The 26,800-nt window shown below is 49.5% G+C and overlaps 1 protein-coding gene across 4 annotated transcripts in view; it reads left to right on the forward strand.

The window, feature by feature from the left end:
- KANK4 (KN motif and ankyrin repeat domains 4) overlaps positions 1-26,217 on the forward strand; it is a 66,698-nt gene extending 40,481 nt beyond the window's left edge. For all 4 annotated transcript variants that reach the window (XM_064493515.1, XM_064493512.1, XM_064493514.1 and 1 more), the window contains 8 exons: positions 171-2,108; positions 3,382-3,493; positions 6,013-6,231; positions 7,639-7,726; positions 9,803-10,022; positions 15,088-15,230; positions 19,453-19,653; positions 24,301-26,217. In XM_064493515.1, the coding sequence (XP_064349585.1) occupies positions 171-2,108; positions 3,382-3,493; positions 6,013-6,231; positions 7,639-7,726; positions 9,803-10,022; positions 15,088-15,230; positions 19,453-19,653; positions 24,301-24,405 (3,026 nt within the window). In that variant the 3' untranslated portion in view covers positions 24,406-26,217. The remainder of the gene's footprint in view (positions 1-170; positions 2,109-3,381; positions 3,494-6,012; positions 6,232-7,638; positions 7,727-9,802; positions 10,023-15,087; positions 15,231-19,452; positions 19,654-24,300) is intronic.
- The last annotated feature ends 583 nt before the right edge of the window (positions 26,218-26,800 follow it).

Genomic DNA, 26,800 nt, shown 5'->3' on the forward strand with positions numbered 1-26,800 from the left:
TCTCAGCACAGCAAAAGACTGTGAGCATCTCAGCATAACTGAGAGGCTGGAACATTTAGAAAAAACGCTCATGTGAGGACGTTAAGTCAAAAATCACAGCTATGAGGCCTCACTGCCATGTAGTTCTCATTAACGTTGTGCTTCTTTTTCACATGTTTTATGTCTCCCAGCCAAAGACCAGTCTTCTCAGGGGGATGAAGAGAAGGACCCTCCAAAGAGCCACCCCTACTCCGTGGAGACCCCATATGGCTTCCATTTAGACCTGGACTTCCTCAAGTACGTGGATGACATCGAGAAGGGGAACACCATCAAAAGGATTCCCATCCACAGAAGGGCCAAGCAGGCCAAGTTCAGCACTTTGCCCCGAAATTTCAGCCTTCCCGACGGCGGGGCTCGTCCCCACGCTGCTCCTTCCCACCCACACTGGTCCCCAATGGTGCCGAGGAAGGTGTCGCTTGGGACAGGAGAGCGAGCCCAGCCCCTGGCGCTCGGCGATCACCCCCAGGCCGCGGCCAGCGGGACCGGGGTGAGCTACCACAGGAAGGCCCTGCTGGCCGAGACCGCCAGGCAGTTGGAGGCCGCTGCTCCAGGGGTGGCCGAGCTCGCCTGCGGGAGTGGACGGCCCCAGCTTTTGAGAGCATCCAGCATGCCAGCCACGCTGCTGCAAAACAGGGCCTCAGAGGACCCAAGCCTAAACTCAGGCCCCCCCACCCCACCCGTCCTCCCCCCACTTCAGGGTGAAGGTGGTGTCTATGATGGAGCCTTTGGCCCCGCGGAAGGATTTGCAGGTTTTCACAACGCCACTCCGCGAGCAGCCACCCAACCAGAAGTCAGGGAGTTTGGAGAGCTGGTGCCAGGGATTCCCGCGCGGGTCCAGGAGGGGGCTGAGCCTCCAGAGGGTGAAGAAGAGGCCCCAAATCACCTCCCTCTCCCAAGTCCTCCTTTCCCATCCCAGACTGCGCTTGTAGTTCTAGAGGATGCAGAAGCCGAACGCGAAAGCAGAGAAGCAGAGGTGGTGGTCACGACCCCTGGCCCCCCAACACCAAGCCCCCCCCCCCTGCCGTCACCCATCCCTGAGAATGAGCTCCCCCTAGAAGAAATCGAACTCAGCATCAGCGAGATCCCGCCGCCGCCGCCGCCTGTGGAGGTAGACGTGAGAAGCGTCGGCACCCGCGTCACGGAGGAAAGCCTGGGCCTTGCCCCCATGGATCCGGGCAGCATCTCCAGCCTGAAGCAGCGGCTCTCGGATCTTGAGGGCGAATTGTCTGGAAGAACTGAGGAACTGGCCCAGGTCAGAGCTGCCCTCCAGCGGCAGGAGGAGGAAATCAAGGCCAGAGGGCAGAGGATTGGAGAGCTAGAGTGCACTGTAGCTCAACTGGCGGAAAAGCTTAGTCACAAAAGCACCAAAGACGCTCAGGGCCAGACTGACGCCATGGTCAACACTGGCCCTCTGCACGGACTCTTGACCAGCGAGTCGTGTGACAAGAGCATTGGGGTCAACCTTCTGAGCAGCATGGGATCTGAAAGCTGGGGGGCCGGGGAAGAGGGGAATAGCCTCCTGTGGGGGCAGGACAGTCACAAACAGGGGGATCGGAGTCCAGCAGAACTTGTGCCACTACCCCAGCTGTCACTGCCGCAAGGACCGGAGATGGTCCTCACCCCCTCTTTACATAGCTGCCTCTCCACCGAGCTCAGGATCGAAGAAGCAGGCTCTGAGCAGGAGGGAGGCCCTCAGTTGAGAGCCGAGGGTCCGATTAGGGGAGCAGGAGGCTCTCCAGGGAGCAGCGAGAGAGAGGCCCCCCCAGCAGGGAGGGAGGAGGCCAGTTCAGAGCTCCCGGGGAAGGAGCGTCCGGGAAGGCCACCAAGCTCACCCACTGATGCCACTATTGGGCAGTACGTTAAGAAGATCCAGGAGCTCCTGCAGGAGCAGTGGAGCTGCCTGGAGCACGGGTACCCGGAGCTGGCCCGCGCCATCAAACAGCCCGCCTCCAAGCTCAGCAGCATTCAGAGCCAGCTACAGAGCTCCCTCAACCTGCTGCTGTCCGCCTACTCGGCCCAGGCTCCACCCCAGAAGGAGCCCACGGGCCCCTCTTCCTCCCCACCGATGGGTAAATATTGGTGCCCGAGGCAGGGAACCATTTCTCCTGTACTTGATGAATCAAAGGGAGAAAGGATTTTAACTGGATGCATTTTTTTTAAAAAAAATATTTTAACACCTCCAGGAACCTAGTGGAATAAAAACAGATCTCTGTAACAGTAGAGGCTTGGTACCCCTACTATTGTCCTTGTTCTAACCTTGAGACTGACTGCAGGGCCACGTGCACAGCTAGACGCATAGCATAGGGCACTAAGACGCCCGAGGGAAAATGGGAGCCGAAACCCAGCCCACACTTGCTGAAACTGTGGCACTGGACCCAGAGGGGTGCCTCTTTCTCATCTGCGTTTCTCAAAGGCAATGCCGAGGGCGGAGAGTGGCCCTGCCTGTCAGTGCTTTAAACCTCTGCCTTCGTTAATTGTTTCCTGGGCTCTTGCATTCCTGTGGTCCTCCCCAGTTCTTGCACATGAGAGGGTTTCTGTAGCCTGGTTTGGTAGGAACATTATATTGAGATCTGAAATACTCTACTGAATATTTTCTCTCTGTGTTTGTGTGTGTGTAAGAGAAAGAGAGGGAGATAGAGTGAAACTCACATGTGGAAGTTGACCCTTGGGCTGAGTGGCACTTCCTTTTGTAACAGATCACACACTCTTCTCCGCTGAGTTAAGTGGAACCATATTTTGCTTTGCTCAGCTGGCAGCAGCATGAGTCTGCTTCCTGCTGCAGATCACAAACTGGCGGCTTTCTCGTTATTTTGGTGCTAGTTCTAGTCTTGCCCGCTGCGATTGCCTTCTGTACCTTTGTGCTCTTGCTCATGTGTTTTCAGTGCCCACCTCACAAGTGTCAACTGGCTTTTGAGCCTGGAAGGACCAGTGAGGTGACCATGAGCAGAGATGGGTACTGGACCAGGGGTAGGGAGACCTAGGTTCTGCCCCTGCTCTGCCATTCACTGAGTACATCTGAGCCTCAGATTTCCCTAGACTAAGACAGGGACAACAGTGGCACCCACCCCACCTGGTTCTTCTGAGTGACTGCTCCAGTAACCTTACTCTGTCATTCACACGCAGAGGGTTTGTGTGGATGGAACAGGAACAGTTTGGCAGGCATTGACCAGAAGGCTGGGCCCCCTCGAGGACCCTCAAAATATTTGATTTACTTTATCTAGTTCCCTTTTCTACCTCTTCACACGCCTTCAACCTGTATCCCTGCAAAGCAAGAGTCTCAGTTCTGCTGCACTCTGGGGCCTCCCCAAGGTCTTTCTAACCTGTGATGTTGTGTCTGCCTAGAGATCTCCCCGTCGACCAGCCTTAAATCCATAATGAAAAAGAAAGACTATGGCTTCCGTGCAGGAGGTAATGGGACCAAAAAGAACCTTCAGTTTGTTGGGGTTAACGGTGGGTAAGCATCGCTCGTGAAGCCCAGACTGCCCTCCACGCTCCCTATCCCGCTGTCGTCCTGAGCACTCTCTTTCCCTAGGGGAAGCATCTGCTTTTCATTTTGCTTCAAGGGAATTAATCGCAATGGCCCTTTAAAACTCCCTCTCGGGTTTGCATGTGTTTGGCTCCTTGCCAGCTGGGGTAGTCTGTTGGATCCTGTGCTTTGATATGTCTTGGCTTTGGTGTCCCCCAAGGGCCAGGATTCCAGATGCCTTCTGGGAGTCTGGGGGCACACTCGCCCTTAAAGGGAGACATTTAATCTGAACCACAACACTGAATCTAGGACAAACCCTTGATTTGTTGAATTTCAAATTTCATCCTTTTAATTTTTCCTTCCTTTAACTAATTTACAGCAAACCAAACCAACATTTTTTAGGATGAAGAAAACAACCCATGTCTGTTGACTTAGAGCATAAACCAGACCTTATATATTCTAGAGAGTAAATCATTGGATTTAGAATGTTTCCGCGATCAGTCATTCAACAAACGTTTATTAAATACCAATTGAGGTGTCAGGTGGCAGGGATTAAAAAAGTCAAATCATAGTCCCTGCCTTTAGCTCACAGTGTGGACATGGGCAGAGGGGAGTCAGAAGTCAAGAGAGAATGCTGACCTGCTGAGATGAACTCTAGTAGAGAAGGAAGCAAGGATGCTGGGAAAGCCTGAAGCAGGTGCACTGGCCCAGCCGGGGGTAGGCCTGGGAGGTGGCCCAGAAGAGGTTGGAACCTCTGCTCATTTGGGACAGAGGAGGAGAAAGACACCAGATTTAAGTGAGGATGACGTGACTACTGTTGCAGTTTCTGTGAGGGAAATGGCAGAAACGATGAAGTGGAATGTCATAGGGAGTTGCTGTTCCCACTCCTGCTGACATCCAACACTGGCCCGAGGAGAGACCGTTTTGTTTTGAGCTTTCACCAGTTCGTGTAGAAAAAGGCAAATCAGCCTAATCTCAAAGTCTAAAGCGGGTCCTGTCTCTCCCTTACCTAAATGCCTGAACCAGTGCCCGCTCTGGACCCAAACCTGCAAGTCCATCTTGTGCTGCAGTCTGCCTCATCCCCAACCCCTGGATCCGGCCTTTCTTCCCTCAGACGTGCTCAAATGAGTCAGTCCTGTCTTGGGGACTTTGCGTTTGCTGGTCCCTCTGCTTGAAGTGCTCCTCTCCCAGATATCCCTCTGAATGTGTCACTGTGATGCAGTGGTTGTCAAACTTGGCTGCATCTTGGAGACCCTGGAGGAGCCTGAAAAAATACCGATGCATAAGGGTCCCCTCCCTGAAGACTCTGGTTTAATTAGTCCTGGGTGCAGTACAGGTGTTGGGAATTTTAAACCTCCTTTGGGGGTTCTAACGTATAGCCAATGTTAAAAAGTTCTGCTCTAAAAAAAAAAAAAAATTTTTTTAAACTTTCTGCTCTAATTAAAGTAGCCCACAGCCCATCTCCCCATCATGCTATTTAATGACCAATTGTTATTTTATTCATTGTTCTCATCATTATCTGAATATAACATTTACATGTTAATTTTCTGCCTTCCCCTACTGGAATATAAGCCCCAGTTAGGACAGGGACCTTGATATAGCATTTAGAACAGTGGCTGGCACATAGTAGGTGCTCAGTACATTTCTGTAGAACTTCTCCCCTGGTCTCTGTGGCAGTGTCCAGTGGCTCAGAACCTGAATTCTTCATCTGAACTGGATCACCCTCCATTAGGAGTCTCCTGTTGACCATCAGCAGAGGGATCAATAAATCTTCCAGAACTTTCCTCCATGGTCTCTGGTCTGCCACCTCAATAGAGTCACATATAATTGAACATAAGGATCATTGCTGGGGAGGAAAGGCCACAAGTCAAGTGGCCCACGCCTTCACTTTTGTTGTTCCAAGCCATGGTTGAAACAGAGAGTGAGAAAGGCAAATGCTAGATTCAGGAATCCCAGCTGTCCCCATATCCCATGCAACCCTGCCGGGAGGAGACACAAATGGTTCCTCCCTTGCCAGGTGCAAGCTGCACTAGAACTGGGACCCAGAGGAGGTCTCACTGTCACCCAGAGACGTCAAGATTGGTCAAGCAGTTCAGATAATGCAGGGCTGGCGTGGGGGATGTTTGCCTACATGTAGGTCCCTCTCTGGACAGGACATTAGGATTCCAGAAGCAAACGCTTTCGTGAGAACGTTGGATTAGCTGTCTGGACCATCTGAATGCCTTGGTCAGTTAGGCCATGGGCTGTTTGTGTGTTCCTTGCAAAGAGCTTAGTTAATTACCTTTTCTCCCACATGGCCTCCAACGTCAGAGTCAAGAGCTCTTAAAAGCATGTTTCTCTGATGGTGAGGTTCCTGGGCGTCCCCTTGCCCAAGCCTCCAGGTGTAGAGAATGGAGGACGTGGCCAGCAAGCGGGGAAGTGTTATCTAAAGCCCACCTGGTTCTCACTTGTGTTGACGTGGGCACTGGACAGGAAGCGAGAACGAGCGACGTTGTCTCCTTCCCCAGCTATGAGACCACCTCGAGTGAGGAGACCAGCGGTGAGGACAGCTCCCCAGAGGACTTGTCTGACAGCGAGGCTGAGAAGAAGTGTGATGGCCCAGAACATAGGCCGGGCAAGGATGCCCACCTCAGCTGCAAGGCGGGGCAGGGCATCCCCGAGGACACCAGCAACACAGACCGGGAAAGTGGGCCTGGGGAAGAGCTCCCCCATCCCAAGGCAGAGAGGTGAGTCAGATGGGTCCAGACGGGGCACTTGATCCTCTGAGAAAGGGCAAGGGCTTGTATTTGCCCTTTTATCCAGTCATTTACTTGTTAATTCATTTATCCAGCCATCCACCAATATTTATTGAGTTTCTACTCTTTGCCAGGTACTGTGCACTGGTTGAACCAAACATGTTATTCTTGCCTTCCTGGGACATACTGTTGTAGACAGAGCTCTGCGAATGAAGCTAACATGGTCCTAGCACTGAAAATGTGAAGGGCTTCCCCTGTGTTCTCTTGATGTAATCCTTCTAACAATCTGTAAGGTAGACGTTATTATAAGCCCGCTTTACATATGAGGAAACAGAGACTTAGAGAAGTTAAGTGACACAGGTAGCAGCGTGGGTGTTTCAACCCACGTCTTTTCCGATTCTCCCACACCTTTTTCTGCCTCTCCCATTGGCTGACCTAACCCTGTCTTTTAAAGTGATGGGAAGTCACGTGGCATGAGGAGGTGAATACTGCCTTTGGTGTTGAATGCACTTGGATTCAAATCCTACTCTACTACGGTTGCCACGTTGTTACTTTAGACAAGGTACTTAAGTGGTAGTCGCCTATACAATGTGGATAGTAGCAACCTGATAGGTTTGATATGAGCACTAGATGAGGAAAAGTATGTTCAGTGCCTACTGCAGAGCCTGCCACATAGTAGGCTCTTGATAAATGGGAGAAAAGAGAAGAGTAAGTACCATTGTCATAGTCACTATCCCCCGCCTGGTTGCTGAAGGAGTGATGAGCCATGAGTGGTAGCTGATTGCCATGCAGGGTGGCAGTCCTGGAAGGAGCTTCTCGGTGACCAGGGCCATCGGCTTCCAGTCCAGGCCTGTCAGTGCTGAGTCTGCCCTCATCCTAACACAGGAAGAGTGCGTATCATTGAGAGCACCCTGGCTTAGTTGATTTTTATTTTATTGACTCTGTTAGCACTTACAGTATCCTTCATGGAAGACTGACCTGAAGAAACTGGCTGCTGTGGATTGGGTCCTTTGAATTTTTCAAGTCACTCGGGCAGAAAGTGTTGGCCTTAAAGTCAGAAAGATAACCCCCCTTTTCTGGCGGGTCAGGGATGGCAGTTGGGGTCCTGGCCCCCAAAACACTTTGGTGATCTACTCCCCACCCCCGAAAACAGCAGGATCCAAAGGGCCTGTGCTTGACTCCCTCTTCAGAAGAGCTCAGAAGCCAAGTCTCCCCGTCAGGAGGCTGGACTCACCCCGTATTTCTGAGGAATGTCCCTGACCCTGGGAAGTTGCCCAGTTTGCTTGTTTGAGTTGCTGAGAAGTGAAAGATGAGTGTGAAAGTCAAGGTAGGGGACTTTTATTTTTTTAATCAAGATGGAGACTAATATATATACATATATAATTTTTTTTCCTTTAGATATAAACCCTCAGAAGAATTCCTTAATGCATGCCAGGCATTGAGCCAACATCTGCCGGATACTGGGACGACCACTGACCAGCTCTTGGTACTTTGATTTTTCATTGTTGTGTAAAGGTTTCTGTACGGTTTAAGCTGTTAGTTCCAAGTGGGTGACTGGGGTCCTGTGCCAGGGGTGTGGGTGTGCTCGCAGGGGCCCCTCTCCTTTGGGTGCTCTCTCTCACCTGCCCAAATTCTGCTGTCTAAGGTGACGTGTTGTGCTGAGAAAGCGGATCCCGTGCATGTGCACAGGAGCCAGGCCTGGTGCTCAGAGGTATCTACCAAGTGTCATCAGGTGTCACAGCCTGAATGCATCATAGAACTGTTTGTGGCTTAGGCTCCAAACTGCCTTGCACATTGAGAGGACCGTGGGTTCTGTTCCCAGGACTGCTACCTGTGGGATGTGGGGCAAGTCAGTTCAACGCTCAGGGCCTCGGCTTCCTCATTAATACGATGAAGGTGATGGACAGCGTGCCTTCACCCCCTCAGGCCCTGGTATTTAATTCTGCAGTCTTTACTGTTTTTCTCAGAATGTACCTATGGGCCAGGGGACCAAAAGCAACAAAATCATCTGTTTGCTGCCCAACACCTTCATGGCCCATGGAGATTTAAACATGTAATGATTAGTTTCTACTTAAATCGAGAAATACCGGTACAGGCCCTTTTTTCCCAAGTCGTGAGACCAACTGCGAAGGCCCAGCATGTTAACAGCTTGAGAGCATTTTTAAAGCCCGTTTTGTTCCCCTTTGCAGAAAAGCCTTAGGAGTAGAAACGATCGATTCAGCCCAATCCATTTTCATCGGTGTTTTATCTTAGCTGATTTGGCAAATGACTTGTTCCCAGATTGTTAAAGAACCAACGTGTGATGTGGTTATTGATTAAAACCGCTGTTACTTATTCTTCCGTGGATGACAGAGTGAAGTTATTTCCTAGATCTTCATTTAAAATCTACCATTCTGTGCCTTAATATTAGGATCTTTCTCCAGATTCTCCTGAAGATTCCATGGGTAAATGAGATATTCTGATATATATAAAAGAGTTTCAGCTACAAAAGATTCCACTGTTTCTGCCTAGAAAAGTGATCAGAGGGTGTGCAAACCTGACACCACACCCACGTTAGGATCAGAGCACAGGACACCGCCCCCACCCCGCACCTTAGAGATAAAGCAGGTGGTGTAAGGATCTGACTCTGTAGAGCCGTGGGAGGGTAGGGATCTAGCCTTTTTTTCACCCCAATTTTGTAGACAAGACAAGTTAGTTTCAAGAAGGTTATACGACTTCCAAAGTTGCACAGCTGAGCCAGGACTTAAGCCTGGCCCTGTGGGGTTAGTGTCTCCAAGTCCAGCATAAGAGTGAAATCATTTCTGATCATCACAGCCCCATCGTTTCTCCTCCCTTTAGATGAATAATCTAAACACGTTCCATTTTAAATACTTAGGTCATGTTACACACAAAGTTGATGTCATTTGCTCTGGGACGCTCCTCATTTGTGGTTCCAAAGGAACTGAATCCTGCAGATAGTGGGGTCCTGCCACAGGTTGTTAAACCATTTTCTCTGAAGGTCCAAGCAAAGCTTAGAAGCCAAAAATAATTCAAGCACATCTGTTTGGGTTTTACTTCAAGTATAAATCGGGCATGTTGTTTGTCTTAGCTTTCAGCATGCATTTTTTCCATTAGTAAAATGTTGTGACTTTCCAGCTAGGTCTGTTAAAAACATGCAAAAGCCCCAGTGGAGTCTGGGCTGGGGTCAGCATAGGCTGGTGTATGCGCATGGAAGAGGGGGTCATGGTTACCCTGTGCGCAGAGGGGAGGTGTTCTAAGCGTATAGGAGACTCAAACTGCCCCTAGCAAGGTGCCATGTTACTGGCTGTTGCATTGCTCTCCCAGGGCTCCTTTCTACCTCACGTGGGGGGGGGGGGGCGATCGCGCTGGTTCAGAATGCGCTGCTGCATCCCCACCCTCTAGCCCTGAGCCCTCCAGGAGTAAATCACGTGGAGGGGTGGAGAGAGTGGAAGGGATAAAAGTGGAAGCCTCCAAAGCTGACTTTTCCTGGTGGAAACTAACACTCTAGCCGGAGCACCCCGGGTAGGTAACCTCCTGGCATTGGAATCTGTTGGTATTTCAGAGGCAAAGCTTGAACACCATCAGTCAAGAGTGGTTCCGCGTCTCCAGCCGGAAGTCATCCAGCCCTGATGTGGTGGCCGCCTACCTCCGCGGGGTGCAGCCTCACTCCCCACACTTGCTAAAGCTGCTCGTCAACCTGGCTGATGGCAACGGGAATACAGCTCTTCACTACAGCGTGTCGCACTCCAACTTCTCCATCGTGAGGCTGCTGCTGGAGACAGGTCAGAAATGACTGCATCTCTGCGGTCTGGTCCCTCCGAGACGGGCAGTTCCCGTTCCCACTTCCTTCCAGCAAGGAGATTCGTCACTGCTCTGAGTTCCCCCTGTATTCTAGGAGCTGGGCTAGACCGTTTTGCCTTTATTATATCGTTTACTCTTCACGACACTCCTGTGATGTGGGTATTACTATTCTCATGTTACGGTTGAGGAAACTGGGGCTCAGAGAGTTATAAAACTTGCTCAGGTCACAGCGCTGGTAAAAGGTAGAGTCAGACGTTGCATTCGATTTGTCTGACTCCAGAGCTTTACCGCACTGCCTCTAGTAAAGGTCACATGTTACCATCTTCGTAAGTGCTTTTTAACAGAGGCAGTGGTTCCATTTGATCCGTTTGACTCAATTTGATTCATTTATCCTTCATTACTTATTTGTGGACTACGTGGGACATCCACACTGGCTACCATCAGGGGTGCCAAGGTGAGCTCAGTATGAGCCCTCTGCTTCCCAGGAGCTGATAGCCTGATTGTCTGGATGGAGCAGGGTGATGGCTCACAAGAAAGAGGTACAGCATGTGATTTCAGGACTCAAAAGAAGTGAGACAATATCTTGTTTGGAGAGCAGGGAAGGTGCACTGCAATGGGTAGTTTCCGGCAGACAGAGAAAAGTCCCAGGCCGGTGAAGGAAATGTCCAAGAAGAAAGAAGATCATTCCCACTGGGTCAGATGCTGTGTGGTGGTGTCTCTGAAGGATGATGCCTCGGGTTGGCGGGTTTGGGAAGGGATCACAGGTGACTTTGGAAACAGTTGTTTCAAGGGGTTGTTGGGAGGAGTCCAGATTGCAGAGGCTAAAGGAGTGGCATGCATGGGCCAGGGAAGGCAGTGATACAGCGGAGTGGCTGAAGAAGGCAGAAGAGCTTGTGGAGTTACTTTTGTGTGTTGAAGGATAGAGGAGACCTGAATATGTTTGTTGGCTGAGAAGAAGAATCCGAGAGAGAGAGACACAGAGAGAGACAGAGACAGACAGGGAAACAGAGACAAAGAGAGCGAGATTAAAGATACTAAGGCGAGAAGATGCTTGATGAGCAAGGTGCTGGAGGTGCTAGAAGAACCTGAAATCCGCAGCAGAGGCAGCAGAGGTCAGCCTAGGAAAGCTTCTGGAATGTTTATTCCTCTGAGATGGAAGCAAAGGGAAGGGAGGGTGGGTGAATGTTCAGAGAGATGTTGGAGAGGGAAGGGAGGTGAGCATTAGGTTCTTAGTTGTTTGAAGTCTGGAGGGAAGGCAGACTCTTCCCTCTGGTGGAGAATCATTGCAAATGGCCCGAATCTTCTCAGGCACTGGGAAGGGGGGTTAACAGTCAAAGAACTACGTGTCTGCCAAGATGACACCACAGGGCTTACAGTGGAGTTTCCGTAGAGTGTGTGACGACATCAAGCAGCCTGGGAGTGACGGTGTGGACAGGGGCAGGATGGGACTGACTGAAGGTGTGTGGATCCCAGTCGAATGTCATTAATGAGTTTAGGGAGGGTGTATGAGGAATATCTAGGAGGGTACCTCGAAGAGGCGTAAAACCCCCAAGGACCTCCGCAGATTAGGCCATCTGCTAGGCATCTGGCACCTGAGATCCCATTTAATCTTCATAATAATCCTATTATGAGGATGGTTATCCCTGTTTTATGGATGATGAAAGTCAGGCACTCAGAAAGTCAACAGATGTGCTCCGGATCACACGATGACTAAGTGTGTTGCTGGGGTTTGAAGTCCGATGCCGTGGCATCCAGGAATCGGCATGTGCTAGATCTGTAACCCTGATTTAGGAGGCTGGAGGGGAAGTTTAACAGGCATCAGGAAGTCTGAATTCCACATCCCACTGCTTTCCCCCAAATTGGATCTTGTCCCTGGGGCTCAAGTCCCTCCCACTGAACGGAAGGCGGCTCCTCAGCCCGGCCTTCAGGGATGCTCTGCTCTCTCTGCACCACTATGCAAACTCCTCTCTTCCACTCCAGCCACGTGGCCCCACACTCACCACACTCATTCCCTCCTCGGGACCTCTGCATTTTCTTCCTGTCTGGACCCTTTTCCATGAAGCTCTTCTCATGACTGGCTCCATCTTATCATTCAAGTCACAGCTCAGATGCCACCTCAGAAGGCTTCCTGGTGACTCCATCTGCAGTGGCTGGCCATCTCTCTAGCAGAACACCCTGTGTCTTTCTGTGGATGATCTTGACTTGTCACTTCTATCTGAGTTCTAACAGAACGCACTGAAGTTAACCAAGGGAGGCTGTGTTCTCTCTCGTTCCTTTCAGTCTCCCCGGCACCGAGACCAGGTCCTGGCTCATGGTGGGTGAAATTATTTGTTAGATGAATTAGTGGATGGATGACTCCTGGGAGCTAGGTTGAACTCTAGTAAACTTCCATGCTGTAAAATTCCATTAAGCAGCCTTGAGGCTCTTCACCTGCATGGACAGGTGATGTCCATAATGACAGCCTAAAGGTCTTTCTGCCTCCCACATCATCAGGGCAAGGGGAAGTTACAATTCTAACATTTTCCATGGATTCATGGATACCATAAAAGTGGTAGCTCAACTGAGAAAGGTGCGGAATTAAAGGAGCGTGCCTCTGTGTTCCGTCTGCTGTGTTCAGTGTTGGGGCCTTTCATTTGAGAACACGAGTAACAACGCCCACTGCTTTTTGAGTGCCTTCTCCAGCGCAGACGCAGAGCTGCCCTGCCATGTGAAGCAGGTATGTAATGCATTTTCTAAGTGAGATAACTGAGGCTCAGAGAGGTCAGGCGATATGGTCAAGGTCACAGAGCCAGCAGGTAGCTAAGCCAGAATTCCAACCATAATCTGTCATCCTCCCAATCTGGGCTTTTTCTGCTACTCCAAACTAGGTTCCACAGACCCCATGAGGCTTAGGAGCACCTATCACGTGCACAACAAATCTAAAGATTCGTAATGTAGCACCTTCATCTCTAGGTAGCTCACAGACTTGGAGCCTGCTAGAAGTCCTCCAGGCCAGCTTTGATTTGGTTGTTATAAATTTCTGCTGATGTTTTCTGAGAATCCAGTCAATACTCGTCAACCTTAAAATGGATTGGAAGCTCTTCCCTTTAACATGCTGAAACAGCTATATAGCCACAAGCATAAAGAATGAAGTGGGGCTGGGGAGATGGTCCGCAAGTGCCATTCCTTTCCCTCCCTGCAGAAGGGGTGTTGAGGAGGACAGATCCGTCCCACTCCAAACTGGGCTCCCTTCCCAGCCAGTTGCGAAGCATCCAGAAAGCCCATTACAAACCATAAAGGGCTGCACAGAAGTGACTCATCATTACTGAGACTAGAGCCACAGGTGCACCTCCACCAGCTCAGTCCTTGATGATGCATCCTCTATTTTTTTTTTCTTTTTTTTTGCCAGGACACCCCTGCAGAGGGGGAAGCTTGCTGAGTTGGAGGATGCTCAGTCAAGAGCCTTCCTCTTGCCTCCAGGGAGGGTTGGTTTGCTCCCTGGAGCTGCTCAGAAGCATCTACTGTGAAAGCCCCTGGGGAGGAGCTCGTCCTCACTCCACTGAGTTATAGGTCAAGTTCCTGAAGAGAGTATAGAGAATCATAACATGAGGCTCGTTTACACCTCTTAAAAGCAAAATAAAATAGTCATGGGGTGAAAATGTGAAAGCCTTTAACAAGGCAATGCAAACATTCCCATCTTTTTCAGGACAGAGCCGTGGGGTGACGCATAGAGTCATCACTCGGCTTCCACAGCCCAGCTGGTCATGATGCTCAGAGAGGCTTTAGGAAGAAAATTGCTGATCAATGAGCCCAACTAGTTTTCTGTATCCACTGGCATCCTGGTCTTACTATGATCATTTCTGAAAAATTGGTTGTGGTGGGGTGGAGGGAACGTCAGACAAAGATTGGGTTTTTTCTTCTTCCTGCAGAACTTATAAGAAACCCTAACTGACATTTTGTGATAAACCAGATTTGTTACAATGAATATCCATGTCTTCATGAGCAAAGTAGTAAGGACATAAAGACAAAAATACCATTCTGGACAGTAATAGTAATAGCAGTTAACACTTATTGAGTGTTATTATGTGCTAGGTTCTGTTCTAAGTGCTTTTAATACATTAACTCAGTAAGTGTCACAGTAACCTTGTGGGTTCTGTTATTATCCCCATTTTTCAGAAGCAGTGCTAAGAAAGTCTCAGACTAGCTCTGCTGAGATAGTTTTATTATTGTCCAAAAGACACACACAGATTTTTCCCACAAGCATCAGTACAGGGAAGATTGGGTTTTCCACATAGCACCGCCCATTAGAGGTGGGATCCTCCAGACAACAGATAACAGGCTGATGGTCTCCTGCATCTCCTTTGGTGGAGAGGGATATGAGTTACAAAATAGAAATCTCTTTTGAGTTCTTATTTAATACTTTATCTTTTTTAAATGCCAGTTTTTCATTCCATTGTGAAATGTATATTAATTGCTTTGATATAAAAATTTATGGAGAGTTTTTCCCGCTCATTTTTCAAATGAGATGGTTATTCCTGGAAGATTTCCTGTCTATCCCATGGCATTTCTCATGTCCCCTGGTACATTGCACGAGATATCACTAGGCCTTTGAAAAGGACCTACAACCACAGCCAGTGACTCAAGAGCTACAGACACAGAGCAAACCTCAAGTGCACGGCAGTGGGTGATGTGAGGCCACCTGAGTGGTGTGTTCTAGAGCCAGACAGACCTGAGTCCTGGTCTCACCTTTTCTTACTTGGGCAGTTGATGTAGCTTCACTGACCTTCAGGGTCCTCATCTGTAAAATGGGGACAATGTGCTTTGGTTTAGGAAATAAAGTCAAGGTCATTGGCCCCCTTGGTCATCTCTGACTCTGCTGTGGACCTTTCTTGCTGGGTATCCTCAGAAAAGTGGCCAATGTTAAAGACTGCTAAAAATGTAGAATATAGGTTGCACCGCTGAGAAAGGACTGCTCTATTCCATGGCCCTTGAGTCGTCAGGCAGTGTCCCACTGAACAGGCTTCCGGCCCCTCGGGAGCTGTTCCAGCCTCTGTGCGTCTCTTGCAGGTGTCTGCAGCGTGGACCATCAGAACAGAGCTGGCTACACCGCCGTGATGATCACTCCCTTGGCTTCTGCAGAGACCGATGAAGACATGGCTGTCGTCTGGAAGCTCTTAAGAGAAGGAAATGTGAACATCCAAGCTACTCAGGTAGGAGCTGTGAACATGATCTCCTCTTTAATGGATGTGGGCACATCCCAGTTTTATTATGCCAGTCAGGTGAGAAATTCTGTGCAGATCCATCCTTTTTAACTCGAGAAGGCTGGGCCCTGCAAATGTCATCTGTCCAAAGCCTGAACTCTTGGTTTCCTCAAAGCCTCCTGAGATCCAGAAAGGCTGGGACAGAGGTCAGTGAGCTTGTAATCTGTGTCTGAGTCTGGAACTGGACAAATTCCATCTGGGCAAACTCCTCAAACTGAACGTTCCCACAGTGAGCATCTTGAGAAGTCATTTGCTAGTTAGCTGCTCTAGGAAGCCCCTGCGGGTGATCCACCTTGATCACGAGTTACGGAGCAGTTCAGAGGGCTAGGGCATCCCTGTTGAGCTTCTGGGCTCTTCTACATGAGAACACAGAGCAGGGATGTGAGCCTTAGCCAGGAGGGCTTGGAGTTAGACAGGCTCCATATGGAACAATGGGAACACCTCAAAAGGCCACTTGCCCGTCTTTACCCAGTAGGAGAGCAAGTAGAGTGCATTCATCTCTCCTTTTCCCCCAAGTGATCATAGATGCAGCCTAACTCTCAAGAACTAGGAAGGGTCTGAGATTTTACTCTACCTTAAAGCTAATAAGGTAGCCTGCCGCAGTGTCATGGCTGCTGACAGAGGACAAAGGGACAAAGGACAGTATATCACTCACAGCAGCAACAGTAGTCACAGCATTGGTATTTACACCACTTCCCAATTCCCAGTTCCCAGCTGGCGGTATGAGGAGCGCTGGATCCCTGAGCCCAGAGTGGGTTGTGTTACTGGAGAGGAACCCTGGGCTTAGGAAACCTGAATCTTTTATCCTGGATAGTAAGCATGTCTGCCATCTGTGCTGGAGGAGACTCTGTCTCCCAAGGCTGTTCACTGTACATACATCCTTAAAAAGACAGCGTAGAACAAAAGGCCAGAGAGCATCTCACTCACAAGATGTGCAGAAATCCAAGAGACTTGTAGAAAATTGTCCTCCAATGATATATTTAACTCCACTTTCCACTGCCACCCCAAAGTGACTGCAGACAGTAGCCTAACCTGATGGCAGTCACTTGTCACACTTCACATAGTAGCAATCCTGTTGATGGCAGGCAACAGACACTTGTAGCTTACTTTTTGGTTTTCAAAGTATTTTCACCCACCTATAGCCCCTAGTCCATAGGATTCAATAAAGCTGTTTTCATATTAAATAATGTTTAATTAAATAGGCATTTAAAATCTTTTTTTCTAAATTGGCCCTCTTGAGGGGGAAATGCTCACTAATGATCAAAATCAATGCCCTTCTCTTAATTGGCAGAACATACAAACAGCTCATAGAACTCAATAACAAAAAACAACCCAATTAAAAATGGCTGCACACCTAAACAAATGTGTCTCCAATTAAGACATACAGAAGGCCCACAGGCATGTGAAAAAATGCTCAACATCACTGATTACCCACAAAACACAAGTCCAGATTACAGTGAGGTCTCACTTCACACCAGTCAGAATGGACATCATTCAAAAGTCCACAAATAATAAATGCAGGAGAGGGTGTGGAGAAAAGGGAACCCTCCTACACTGCTGGTGGGAATGTAGTTTGGTGCAACCACTATGGAAAACAGTATGGAGATTCCTTAAAAAACTGAAAATAGACTTAACCTATGATCCAGCAATCCCACTCCTGAGCACATAAGTGGAGAAAACTCTAATTCAAAAAGATACATGCACCCTAATGTTCATAGCAGCACTATTTACAATAGCCAAGACATGGAGGCAACCTTAATGTCCATCAACAGATGACTGGATAAAGAAGCTGTGGTATATTTATACAGTGGAACACTACTCAACCATAAAAAAGAATAAAATAATGCCATTTGCAGCACATGGATGAGTCTTGAGATCATCATTCTAAGTGAAGTAAGCCAGAAAGAGAAAGTAAAATACCATATGATATCACTTACATGTGGAATCTAAAAAAAAATGACACAAATGAGCTTATTTGCAAAACAGAAATAGACTCACAGACTCAAAAACAAACTTATGGCTACCAGGGGGGAAGGGGGCAGGGGTGGAGGGACAAATTGGGAGTTTGGGATTTGCAGATACTAACTACTATATATAAAATAGATAAACAAGGTCCTACTGTACAGCACAGTAATACCTTGTAATAACCTATAATGAAAAAGAATATGAAAAGGAATATACACATATAACTGAATCACTATGCTGTACGCCAGAAATTAATACAACATTGTAAACTGACTATACTTCAATTAAAAACAAAACAATGCTCTTCTTATAGAAGAGAAACCGATGCTCTAGGAGAGTAAGGGACGCATCCCAGGTCACCAAGGAGGGATGGCAATTCATGCTGCCGCTGCTCCCTTCAGCTCCCTCTGGGGTCTTTACATAGGAAGAGAGCTGCAGGTACTGAGTTAAATAGGAGAAGTCGGGAGGCCGGGACTTTCCTGGGCTAAGCTGCTATGTCTCTCTGTATCTCCAGGGTCAGCGCTGTGCCTGTCCTGTAGCAGCTCTCTGTAAATGGTTGTTGAATTAAATTGTATAGAACTGGACCAGGAGGGAGGTGAGGAAGGAAGGGCCCCCAAGTCAGGCAGGGGGCAGACAGGAAGACATCTGCATATGTCATCTGGCTTTAATACCACTCGGAGAGAGGAGTCTGGAGGGAAATGTATGGTCTGGTTAGTGCGGTAAACAAGCATTACCTCAGGGCTGAGTATAAGCAAACCGAAGAGCAAACAGGCTTCTCTGGAAAGATCTGTCTGCGTTCCAGAGAAGTGGGGAACCGGGACACCTAATGATACATTCCCATGTCCTGGGATGGTCAGGCATTGTCTGTAATGCTCATAATGACAGTAACAGCCGACACTTACGCAGCATTTGTGACCCACTCGGGTCTCACACTAACCCCATAAGGCAGGTAGTATCGTTAAGCATTGATATTCTAACAGATCAGAAAAAGTCACCAAGGGGTTAACTTGTCCGGAACCACCTAAGTAGTATGGCAGAGCCAGGGCTTTTCTGGTGACAACCCCCTTTCTTTTCTCTAAGCCCCAGCGCTCTGGGCAGGGAAGCATAATCCATCAGTGACTGCAGATTGGAGCTCTAATCAGTGAACACATCAGCCAACATGTTCTATGTGTAAGACACGGTGCTCAGAGTCCCAGGGGATCTGAAAGGAGGGGAAGCATAGTCCTTGCCTCGTTCTCACAACCTTACAAAGCCTGGCCCATCAGAGATGCCTGGGACCAGGAGAGAACTGGGAGAAATACATAATCAAGTCGTATGAGAGGACTACGTATATACAGGAAACTCAATGAGAAATGATGGTCAATTTGTAATCAGAAAAATTACTGCCACACAGTATTATATTCACATCCTTTATCTCATTTGATTTTCACCAAAGCCCTGTGAGGGATACAGGACAGATCATGGTCATATTAATTTTTGAGAAAAGAAAGACGAAGATTCAGGGACGACAAGTGACGTGGCCTGGGTCACACACTAGGAAACAGGAGGACCAGAGTTTGGTCTCGCTTTCTGAGTCTAACCCCTTGCCTCATGCACTGATGAGCACAGGGATGTGAAAGATTGTTGTCAATGGCTATGGACTAGAAATGACCCCAGGACCATGCCAACAGGGACCTTGTTGAGACAAGAGCGTTCTGGGTGTCATTAAATGGAAAATACCAGGGGCGTTAAGAGCAGCCCAAGTCTTCCTTGGGGAAGTTAGGCTGGGAGAGGCCATAAGAAGCCATGGTACTAAAGCTTTCAACCCTTCATTTTTTCCATCATTCAACATTTATCAGCCCATACTTGGTGCTAGGTCCTGAAGAGACAGAGATGAAAAAGATTTAGTCCCTGCCCTCAAAGATGTCACAGTCCACGAGAAAGAGAGAGACTGACAGGTTGCAATACCAAATGGCAAGTGCTGTGTTTTGAACCCTGTGCCTGGGGGGTCAGTAGAGGGCATTAGAAAGGATGTAGCATTTGACTAGCATCTGGGGAAAGGCGTAGGAGTTTGCCAGGTGGAGGAGGATGTGTTGCATACCAAGGGCAGAAGGAGATTCAGATCAACTGTCACTTTCCAGAGAAGTCTTTCCTGGTCACGCTCAGGCTACAGAGGGGGCACCTCCCATCAGCCCGACCTCACCGCGCCCCTGTGCCCTGTGTGCAGGGAGGCCAGACTGCTCTGATGCTGGGAGTCAGCCACGACAGGGAGGACATGGTCCAAGCGCTGCTGAGCTGCCAGGCAGATGTCAACCTGCAGGACCATGATGGATCATCAGCCCTCATGCTGGCCTGTCGCCATGGCAACGTCGACATGGTGCGGCTGCTCCTGGCACACCCGGCCTGCGACAGCAGCCTAGCCAACAAGGTGAGACTTATGGGCGATTAACAAGTGGGTGTTTCACTTCCCTTTCTGAATAGTGCCTTGCCAGCCGGCAGAATTCAAGAAACCACATGGCAGTAGCAACAGAGTCAACCTCATGAGGCTGTCGTGGGATTTAAATGAGAGGACCCACGTAAATGCCAGGAGCCTTGGGTCTGGGAAAGCCAAAACCCAAGCCTCTCACACCATCCTGAGGGAATGTGCGGAGGCCTGGCCTTGGCCCTGAACCACATCTGGTCACGGCAACAGCAGCATGTGGGCCTTGAGGCAGCAGCTTGGACAGGAAAGCTCCGCTGTGCACGTGGATTCCTGAAAGGCTGGATGAAGGAGCCAAGTGAAAGTTATGTCCACTCTTGGACAGGGACCCACCTTACAGGGTGGTCCATTTCATCAAGCCGCCCTGCTTGAAGATGTGTTGCCAGAATCGTGCTCCTGGTAAGGTGGTGGTGGTGGTGGTGGTGGTGGTGATGAGGTAGCTATAATGGTAATCTGTGTCCTGTGCTGGCTCCGTGCCAGGTACTGTACCCGGCATTTACCCCACACCATCTCGTTTAAATCCACAACCACTTTATGAGGTAGATGCTCATGAGGAAATGGAGGCACTGAGTGGTTAAGTAACGTACCCAAGATCACACAGCTAGTGGAACCAGCTCCATCCAACTTCTGATTATTCAGAGGAACTAACTCTTTCCCTGCATTGCCTCATGAATCCTCACAGTAACCCAGTGAGGTAGACACGGTGATCCCTGTCTTGTGCTGATAAGGAAATTGAGCCCTGGAGAGTTCATGTGGCTGCCATAAGGTCACAAGCTGCTGACTCGTGGAGCAAGGATTCAAGCCCAGGTCTGACTCCTTAATGCTGGCACTAGAATGCTTTAAACAGACATCTCTGTATTTTCTTAACATCCACAGTTCAAAAGGAACAAAGGCCTGGGGAGATAAAGAGAGTCCCCTCCATGCCCAGGGTCAGCCCCTCTCACCAGGCCACAGCTGAACACCCTGCCTTTGCTCCCTTAGTGATCCAAGCTGCTCAGAAACTCACACCACACCCAGGCAGCGTCTTCAGGTCCCTTGAACCCCAGCCCTACCCAAAGCCACTTCTGTAATCATTAGAGAGCACAGAGTCTCTTTAAATGCATGTGGAAACAGTGGTGGGCTCTGGAAATAAGAGCCTTCTTTCCCCTGTTTCCAAACATGATACAGTCAGACAAAGGCTCTGTGTTAGTGAGCTCCCTGGGGCAGAAGGCGGGTGGCCCCTTCACCTGGAACAGGTCCAGGGCCCTCTTAGGACTGAGCACTACAGCTGGCCCGGGGAGGCCTGAAGGGGCAGGCCGTGTGGGACACGGGTGGGACGCGGGTGGGAGCAGGAGTTTTGAAGTCCCTGGTTAGCGGAGACAATCGGGCAGTGGGTGTGAGAGCGTCTCCTGGAGTGTGCCACCAAGTGGAGGACTCAGTGGCTGCTCTCGGGAGGTAGAGGAAGAGCCACAGCGGACAGGTCCTTCGTATTTCAAACCAATCAAGTGATTGTTAGATGCGTGGATTTTAAAATTTGACTGTGTGCCTTCGGGCAGGTCGCCTACCACCCTGAATCTCTGTTCGTCTGTAAATGAGGATAGTAACAGACCAGACCTAAATACAGTAACGTTTGTCAAGCCCGTTTGACATTTAGGAGGCGCTCTGTGGGTACCTGTCCTTGTTGCAAGTAGGTGAACTGAGATAACAAACAGGAAGCAGCTGCCGCGTGAATGAGTAGGGACCTTGGTGTTTGCAGGCAGTGTCTGGAGGGAGTCGGGAGGATGTCTGGAGTTAGGGGAGCCAATCAGAGAAGAAGGGAGAAGTGGCTCTCATTTGGGGGTGATTTTGCCCTCCAGGGGAGATTCAGCAATGTCTGGAGACATTTTTATTTGTCTTAAGTGTGTGGGGGAGAGGCCATGGATGCTGCTGAACATCCTACAGTGGGCAGGAACACTGAAGAATTACAAATTTTCTGGCCCAACATGTCAAGAGTGCCGCAGCTGAGAAACCCTGATGTGAGAGAGTGCTGAAGCCCAGGGGGGACAGAAGCCATCCCAGTCAAGTGCTGGATCAGGAAGAGACAGATCAGGGTTGAGGACCCGGCTGGCTGCAGTTTGGGGCGGGGCTGGAAGCCTGGGAAGTAGGAACTGGGCAGCTAGGTGGGAGATGGTGTCAGAATCCTGCCCTAAGGGAAGGCGGAGAGGGTTAGGGGATGCCCAGCAAGCATAGGGGTGCCTCTGCAGTGCAGGCAGCAGGCCCACAGGAGGTTCTAGACCCTGCTCACAGCCCAGTCACCTGCTGCCTTCTGGGACAGGGCTGACTCAGGAGTCACACCCAAATTTCCCAAGTGAATCGGGCGAGGTGTTTCAGTGGGAGAGGGGGACAGCTGACAGGGCCCTAGCAAACAGCAAGCCCTGTGCCTCCAGCTTCGCGTTGAGGGGTGAGCTCCAGCCCGAATCACGATCACCGTCTCGTCTCAATGATCACTTTCCTGTGGAGACTCAGATGTTCCCTTGGAAAACTGAGAGAAGTCGTGTCCTGAAAGTGGTTTTTCTCATCCTACCAGCAGTTACAGGTTGCTGTAAGTGTAGAACCCACAACAGCCAGCAGGGCCCTTTCCGTGGGTTTAGAAGGTAATTTGAGAAATCAGTCACCCAGCCCCTCGCGGCTGCCAGAGCGTCAGGGACCAGGAGGTAGTGGTGAGGACCGAGCCCTGGTCCCCGAGGCTCACCCACTGCAGGGCTTGTTCTGTTGGTGCCTCCACAGCACCCATCAAATCGAGAGCTGCTTGAAGACAGAGACTTGCCTTTCTCGTCTCTGCCTGGTCTGTAGTGGCTTCTTCGTGAGTTCTCGTCGTATTGAGAGACAGCCCCCGCCCACCACACAGACACGCAGATGCACACGCGCACAGGTGTGCCGGCTGCCTGAGCCCCTTCTGTCTCCCCAGGCCTGCGGTGCTGCCGAGCAGGGACTTGCTGTGCCCGGCTCCCAAGGGAGCTGCACACTGTGGGCTTGTTCCCGGGGCTCTGCCAGAGGCACCTCAGGGACCCCCCCCAAGGCGGTCTCTTTGGCCACACTTTCTGAACTGAGTGGGGTCCCCCCACTTACCACGTCTGCCATTGAGGAGTCCACAGATGCAGGCAGGCTGTCACCCCCAGGTGGGCCCTGTCCCAAGTTTCACTTCTCATAATAATGGTAATCACACTGTCTTTGTGTTGACATCGAGTCTCAGGGTTGGCAAAGGGTAGCGATGGAGTCCACAGGGGACAGGCATAAAGAAACCCAGGCCCCTCCTGTAGGGCTCTCACTGGACTCTGCTGGCTTCCAGACCTACTCAATCTAAGAATACACGTGAGGACTGAGGTTGCTTGGGTTCTTCGTCAACCTGAAATGCACGCTCTCCGTCATCATCCAGCGTTCCCTCTTTGAGCAGTGCTGACTGAGGGCCGACCAGATGGCAGGCACGTGGCCAGGGGCTGGGTGTTCATGCTGGGCCTGCAAACAGGCCAGATCCAGTGTCTGACTTCGTGGGGACTGAGATTTCTCAAATAACCCCGCAAATACCAACTTAAAAAGGGCAGTTACAGGGAGGTACAAGGAGTCACCAGGCCTTTCAGAGCAAGAACTCCGTATGTTTTGTGAAGCCCTTGTGCTGAAATGCCACTTCCTCTGCTCTGCCCTGCCCCCAGCCTCCACACACAGGGCGGTCTCTGTTCCTCGGCTGGCTTGGGTGGCCTTCAGCTGTGCGTTCTAGTTATTTACATGTGTGCGGAGCCCCAGTGGCAGCTGGACTCCATCCTGGAGCACAGAGAAGAGACTGAGGGGTTTTCAGCTGAGTCAGAACACGTCCCACCTGCTTCAGTGGATTTCCCACTTTGAGGGGAGTAATTCCCCCCATCTATAGTACAGCAGAGAACACTCTCGTGGGGTTTTGGGTGGCCCGGCTCCCATGTAGCAAACCCATTAATATTTATGCAGCAAAATGTAAAAATGTTCACACTAAATGGGCTAAGTAAGGACTGGAGATAGCCTCAGGTGGGGTTTGGCTCTCTGAACTAGGTTTATGATGGTGAAGACTTGGAAACAATGTAAGTCTCCAATAGAAGGGGAAAATGGTATGTTCTGATGCCTGTGTAAGAGCAGGGAAAGTCTTATAACATACTATAGTAAGTTCAAAATAACAGTTGATTCAAAATTGATATACAGTGTCATTCCTCTATTTAAAAATCAGCAACAAATTTGCACAGGAGAAAAGGCTGGAGGGAAACAGATTCCAAATGCTAACTTTCATTTAGGTCTGTGTCATGGAATAATGGAAGAGTTGTTTTCATTCCTCTGTTCTCCAATTTAAAAAAAAAGTATTAAAAACCAAGTGATGCTTCTTTATTTTCATTGACACAGATTTCCCAGGAGTGATTGCTGTTCCCACGAAAGGGGGGCCATTTCTCACAATCCTCAGGCCACACTCAAGTCTCCTCCTCTCCTGGGGTCTGTAGATGCTTCAAATAGACTTCTACGCCCCAGGCATACCCCCCTGTTCGCAACTCACCCTTCCTTTCTGGGGTGGGAGGCCAATGGGATAAAAAATTTGTGTCTCCTTTTCTTTCTTCCCTGTAGGCTGGCCAAACGGCTTTGTCCATTGCTCTGAAATCTCCCGCCCACGTGGAAATTGCAGGGCTGCTGCGGGCCCACGCGAAGCAAGGCAGGTCCCTGGGGCCGTAGGCTGCGGAGGAACTGGCCACCGGGAACAGAAGGCGCCTTCTCTGGACTCCTCCCTCACCCTTGGAGAGGGCATGGGTCACAGCCAGAGGGCCGCCCCTCAACAGAAAAAACTATGTCAAATATGCACATACATTCCTGTTGTATAATTCTGCTCATTAGGATGCTTTGTAGTTTTTGCCTTAGGCCAGGCCCCAGAACTCTGTGGGCTGCAGAGGGGTGCAAGGTGCAGGTGCACTGGTGTCGGCTAAAAATCCCAAGCATCTTCAGCCTCGAATTCCTGGTGACTCTACCGTTTGTAGCACCATGTAGAGAGCAAGCAGGCAGGAGCTCAGTAGCAAAGCAATACTTTTTACATGGAATTTTAAGTGCACCGTCTTTTTGTTTTTTAATCAATTATATATGAACACGTCCCATTGAATATGCATGTCTACAGAAGACAGGGTGGGAAAGGGGAGGGATTTAAGCAGCTGCCCTGGTGATCATTCTCTGGAGGACCCTCTGAGAATCACCATGCAGGCAGGTGAAACTGAACAAACCCCGTCTGGGGCCTTTGTTTAGCTGGGGTTGACAGAGAAATCTTAAATTCAGACGAGGTAGGATGAAGCACATTGGTATCAACGCCAGATATACAGTCTTGACCGTTTCTAAGTCGTCAGGTAGCTCCAGTTTGCTCCAGGGAAACGAATTGATCAGGAAATCCAATCCTGTGAAGCACACCACATATATGTAGGCAGAGTCCAGCTATGTCAGCTCTTCTGAATCTGTGAAAGAAACAAGTGAATTGGAGGGAGCATCCTTCTAGGGGTGGGTTATTGTCACCCAGAAGCCACCGCTTTTCCTCCATAGCGGTATCCATGGTCTCATGGTAATCCCAGCTCCTATCCCCTCCCATCCTTATGAGTGGGCTGTAAGCCCCCATGAGGCTCTGACGTTTCCCAGGCTCTTGGCTGCAGAGCCTGCCAGCCCGGGCTGCAGCAGGAGTGTGGAAGCTGGCCGGGCAGGCCCCACTCTGCACTCTCTCTCTCCACTGGACAGTTCTTTCTTAAACTTCCACAATCCTGGGGGCCCACATGTGCACAGCTCACGTTCACTAACTCACACAAGGTCATCTATGAATTTCTTCTTTCCTAAAAATCTCTTATGCAAAAAAAATCTCCCCTTATATAAAAAGGAAAGACATCAAAGTTGGGTGAGCCTCATGCTGGCAACGCAAAAGCTTGAGTTCTTCTTTGACTCAGATGCCAATTTGCTTGGTGTCCCTTGGGCAAGTCACGGAAACCTCCCTGGGAGGTTTCATCACCTCTAAAAGTGGAAATCATCATACAACCCACTTCCTGGGGCGGGGAGTGCAGGGCAAGGAACAGCCAGTGGAAGCTTTGGAATCTCATCTGTAATCCATAAAGACCGTCCACAGAGATGGCAGAGGAAAAGTCAGTACACCGTTGTGGTTCATAAGAGAGGCTCAAAGTCCCAGAACAGGACAGTGGTGTATGACGGTGTTGCTCAGAGAGAATGGAGCAAATAATGACTTAAAATGCTTTAACTGGGTTTATTTTGACCTCAAAGCACATTTTAAGAGTAAAAACCCACATTAATAAATGTTCTAGCCCAGTGCTTCTCAAACTTCAATGTGCATACAAATCACCTGGCGATCTTGTTAGACTGCGGAAGGTCCGGGAGGGAAGGAGGCTGGAGAGTCCACATTTCTGACCGGTTCTCAGGGCCCGCTGCCACTGCTGGGCCATACCGCACTTGGAGTAGCAAGGCTCTGGCCTATTCTGACTGTTTATATATTAAAATGCTGCCTCTCAATCTCTTGTCTCGAAGTTCCTTTCCATTCCTCTGCTCTCGGCTCTTGGGGACTTGCAGTGTGGGCTTGTTTTCTGCTGTGATTCTGAGGAGAGCAGCAGGGGGTCGTGTCCTGTGCTGCCCATTTGGGGTCTATTTGCACATTTCACATTAGGGTGGCAACGTTCATTTGGTCATATTTTTTTTTTAAATTACCTCATTTAAGTCCAGCTATTAGAAACAGCTTCTTTACCAGAGAAGGCAAACTGGTTTTCCTTGAGTTTGAAGCAACCGAGTCATTATCAAAAAGACTTTCCCAACCCTTTCTGAGGTTTTTAAAATAAGTTTATTTTCATCTTAAGTTTGGAATGTGAATACATGATCTCATCCCTTATAACCACTCCATTCCACTGGAATGTGAGCCCAGAACGTAGTGAGATGTAGAAACATGGCCTGCCTCCCTGTCATTGTCACTTCTCTAGAATTCATTCAACAAATATTTGCTGAAACTGGCCAGATGCCTGACACCGTTCCCCGCAGTGACTTTTAGAAAGCAGCTTGGTCGCCTCTAGAAAAATAGCATCTAAGGTTTCCATGACCCCCATCC

Source organism: Camelus dromedarius, chromosome 14, assembly GCF_036321535.1.
Source record: "Camelus dromedarius isolate mCamDro1 chromosome 14, mCamDro1.pat, whole genome shotgun sequence".
NCBI lineage: Eukaryota > Metazoa > Chordata > Mammalia > Artiodactyla > Camelidae > Camelus > Camelus dromedarius.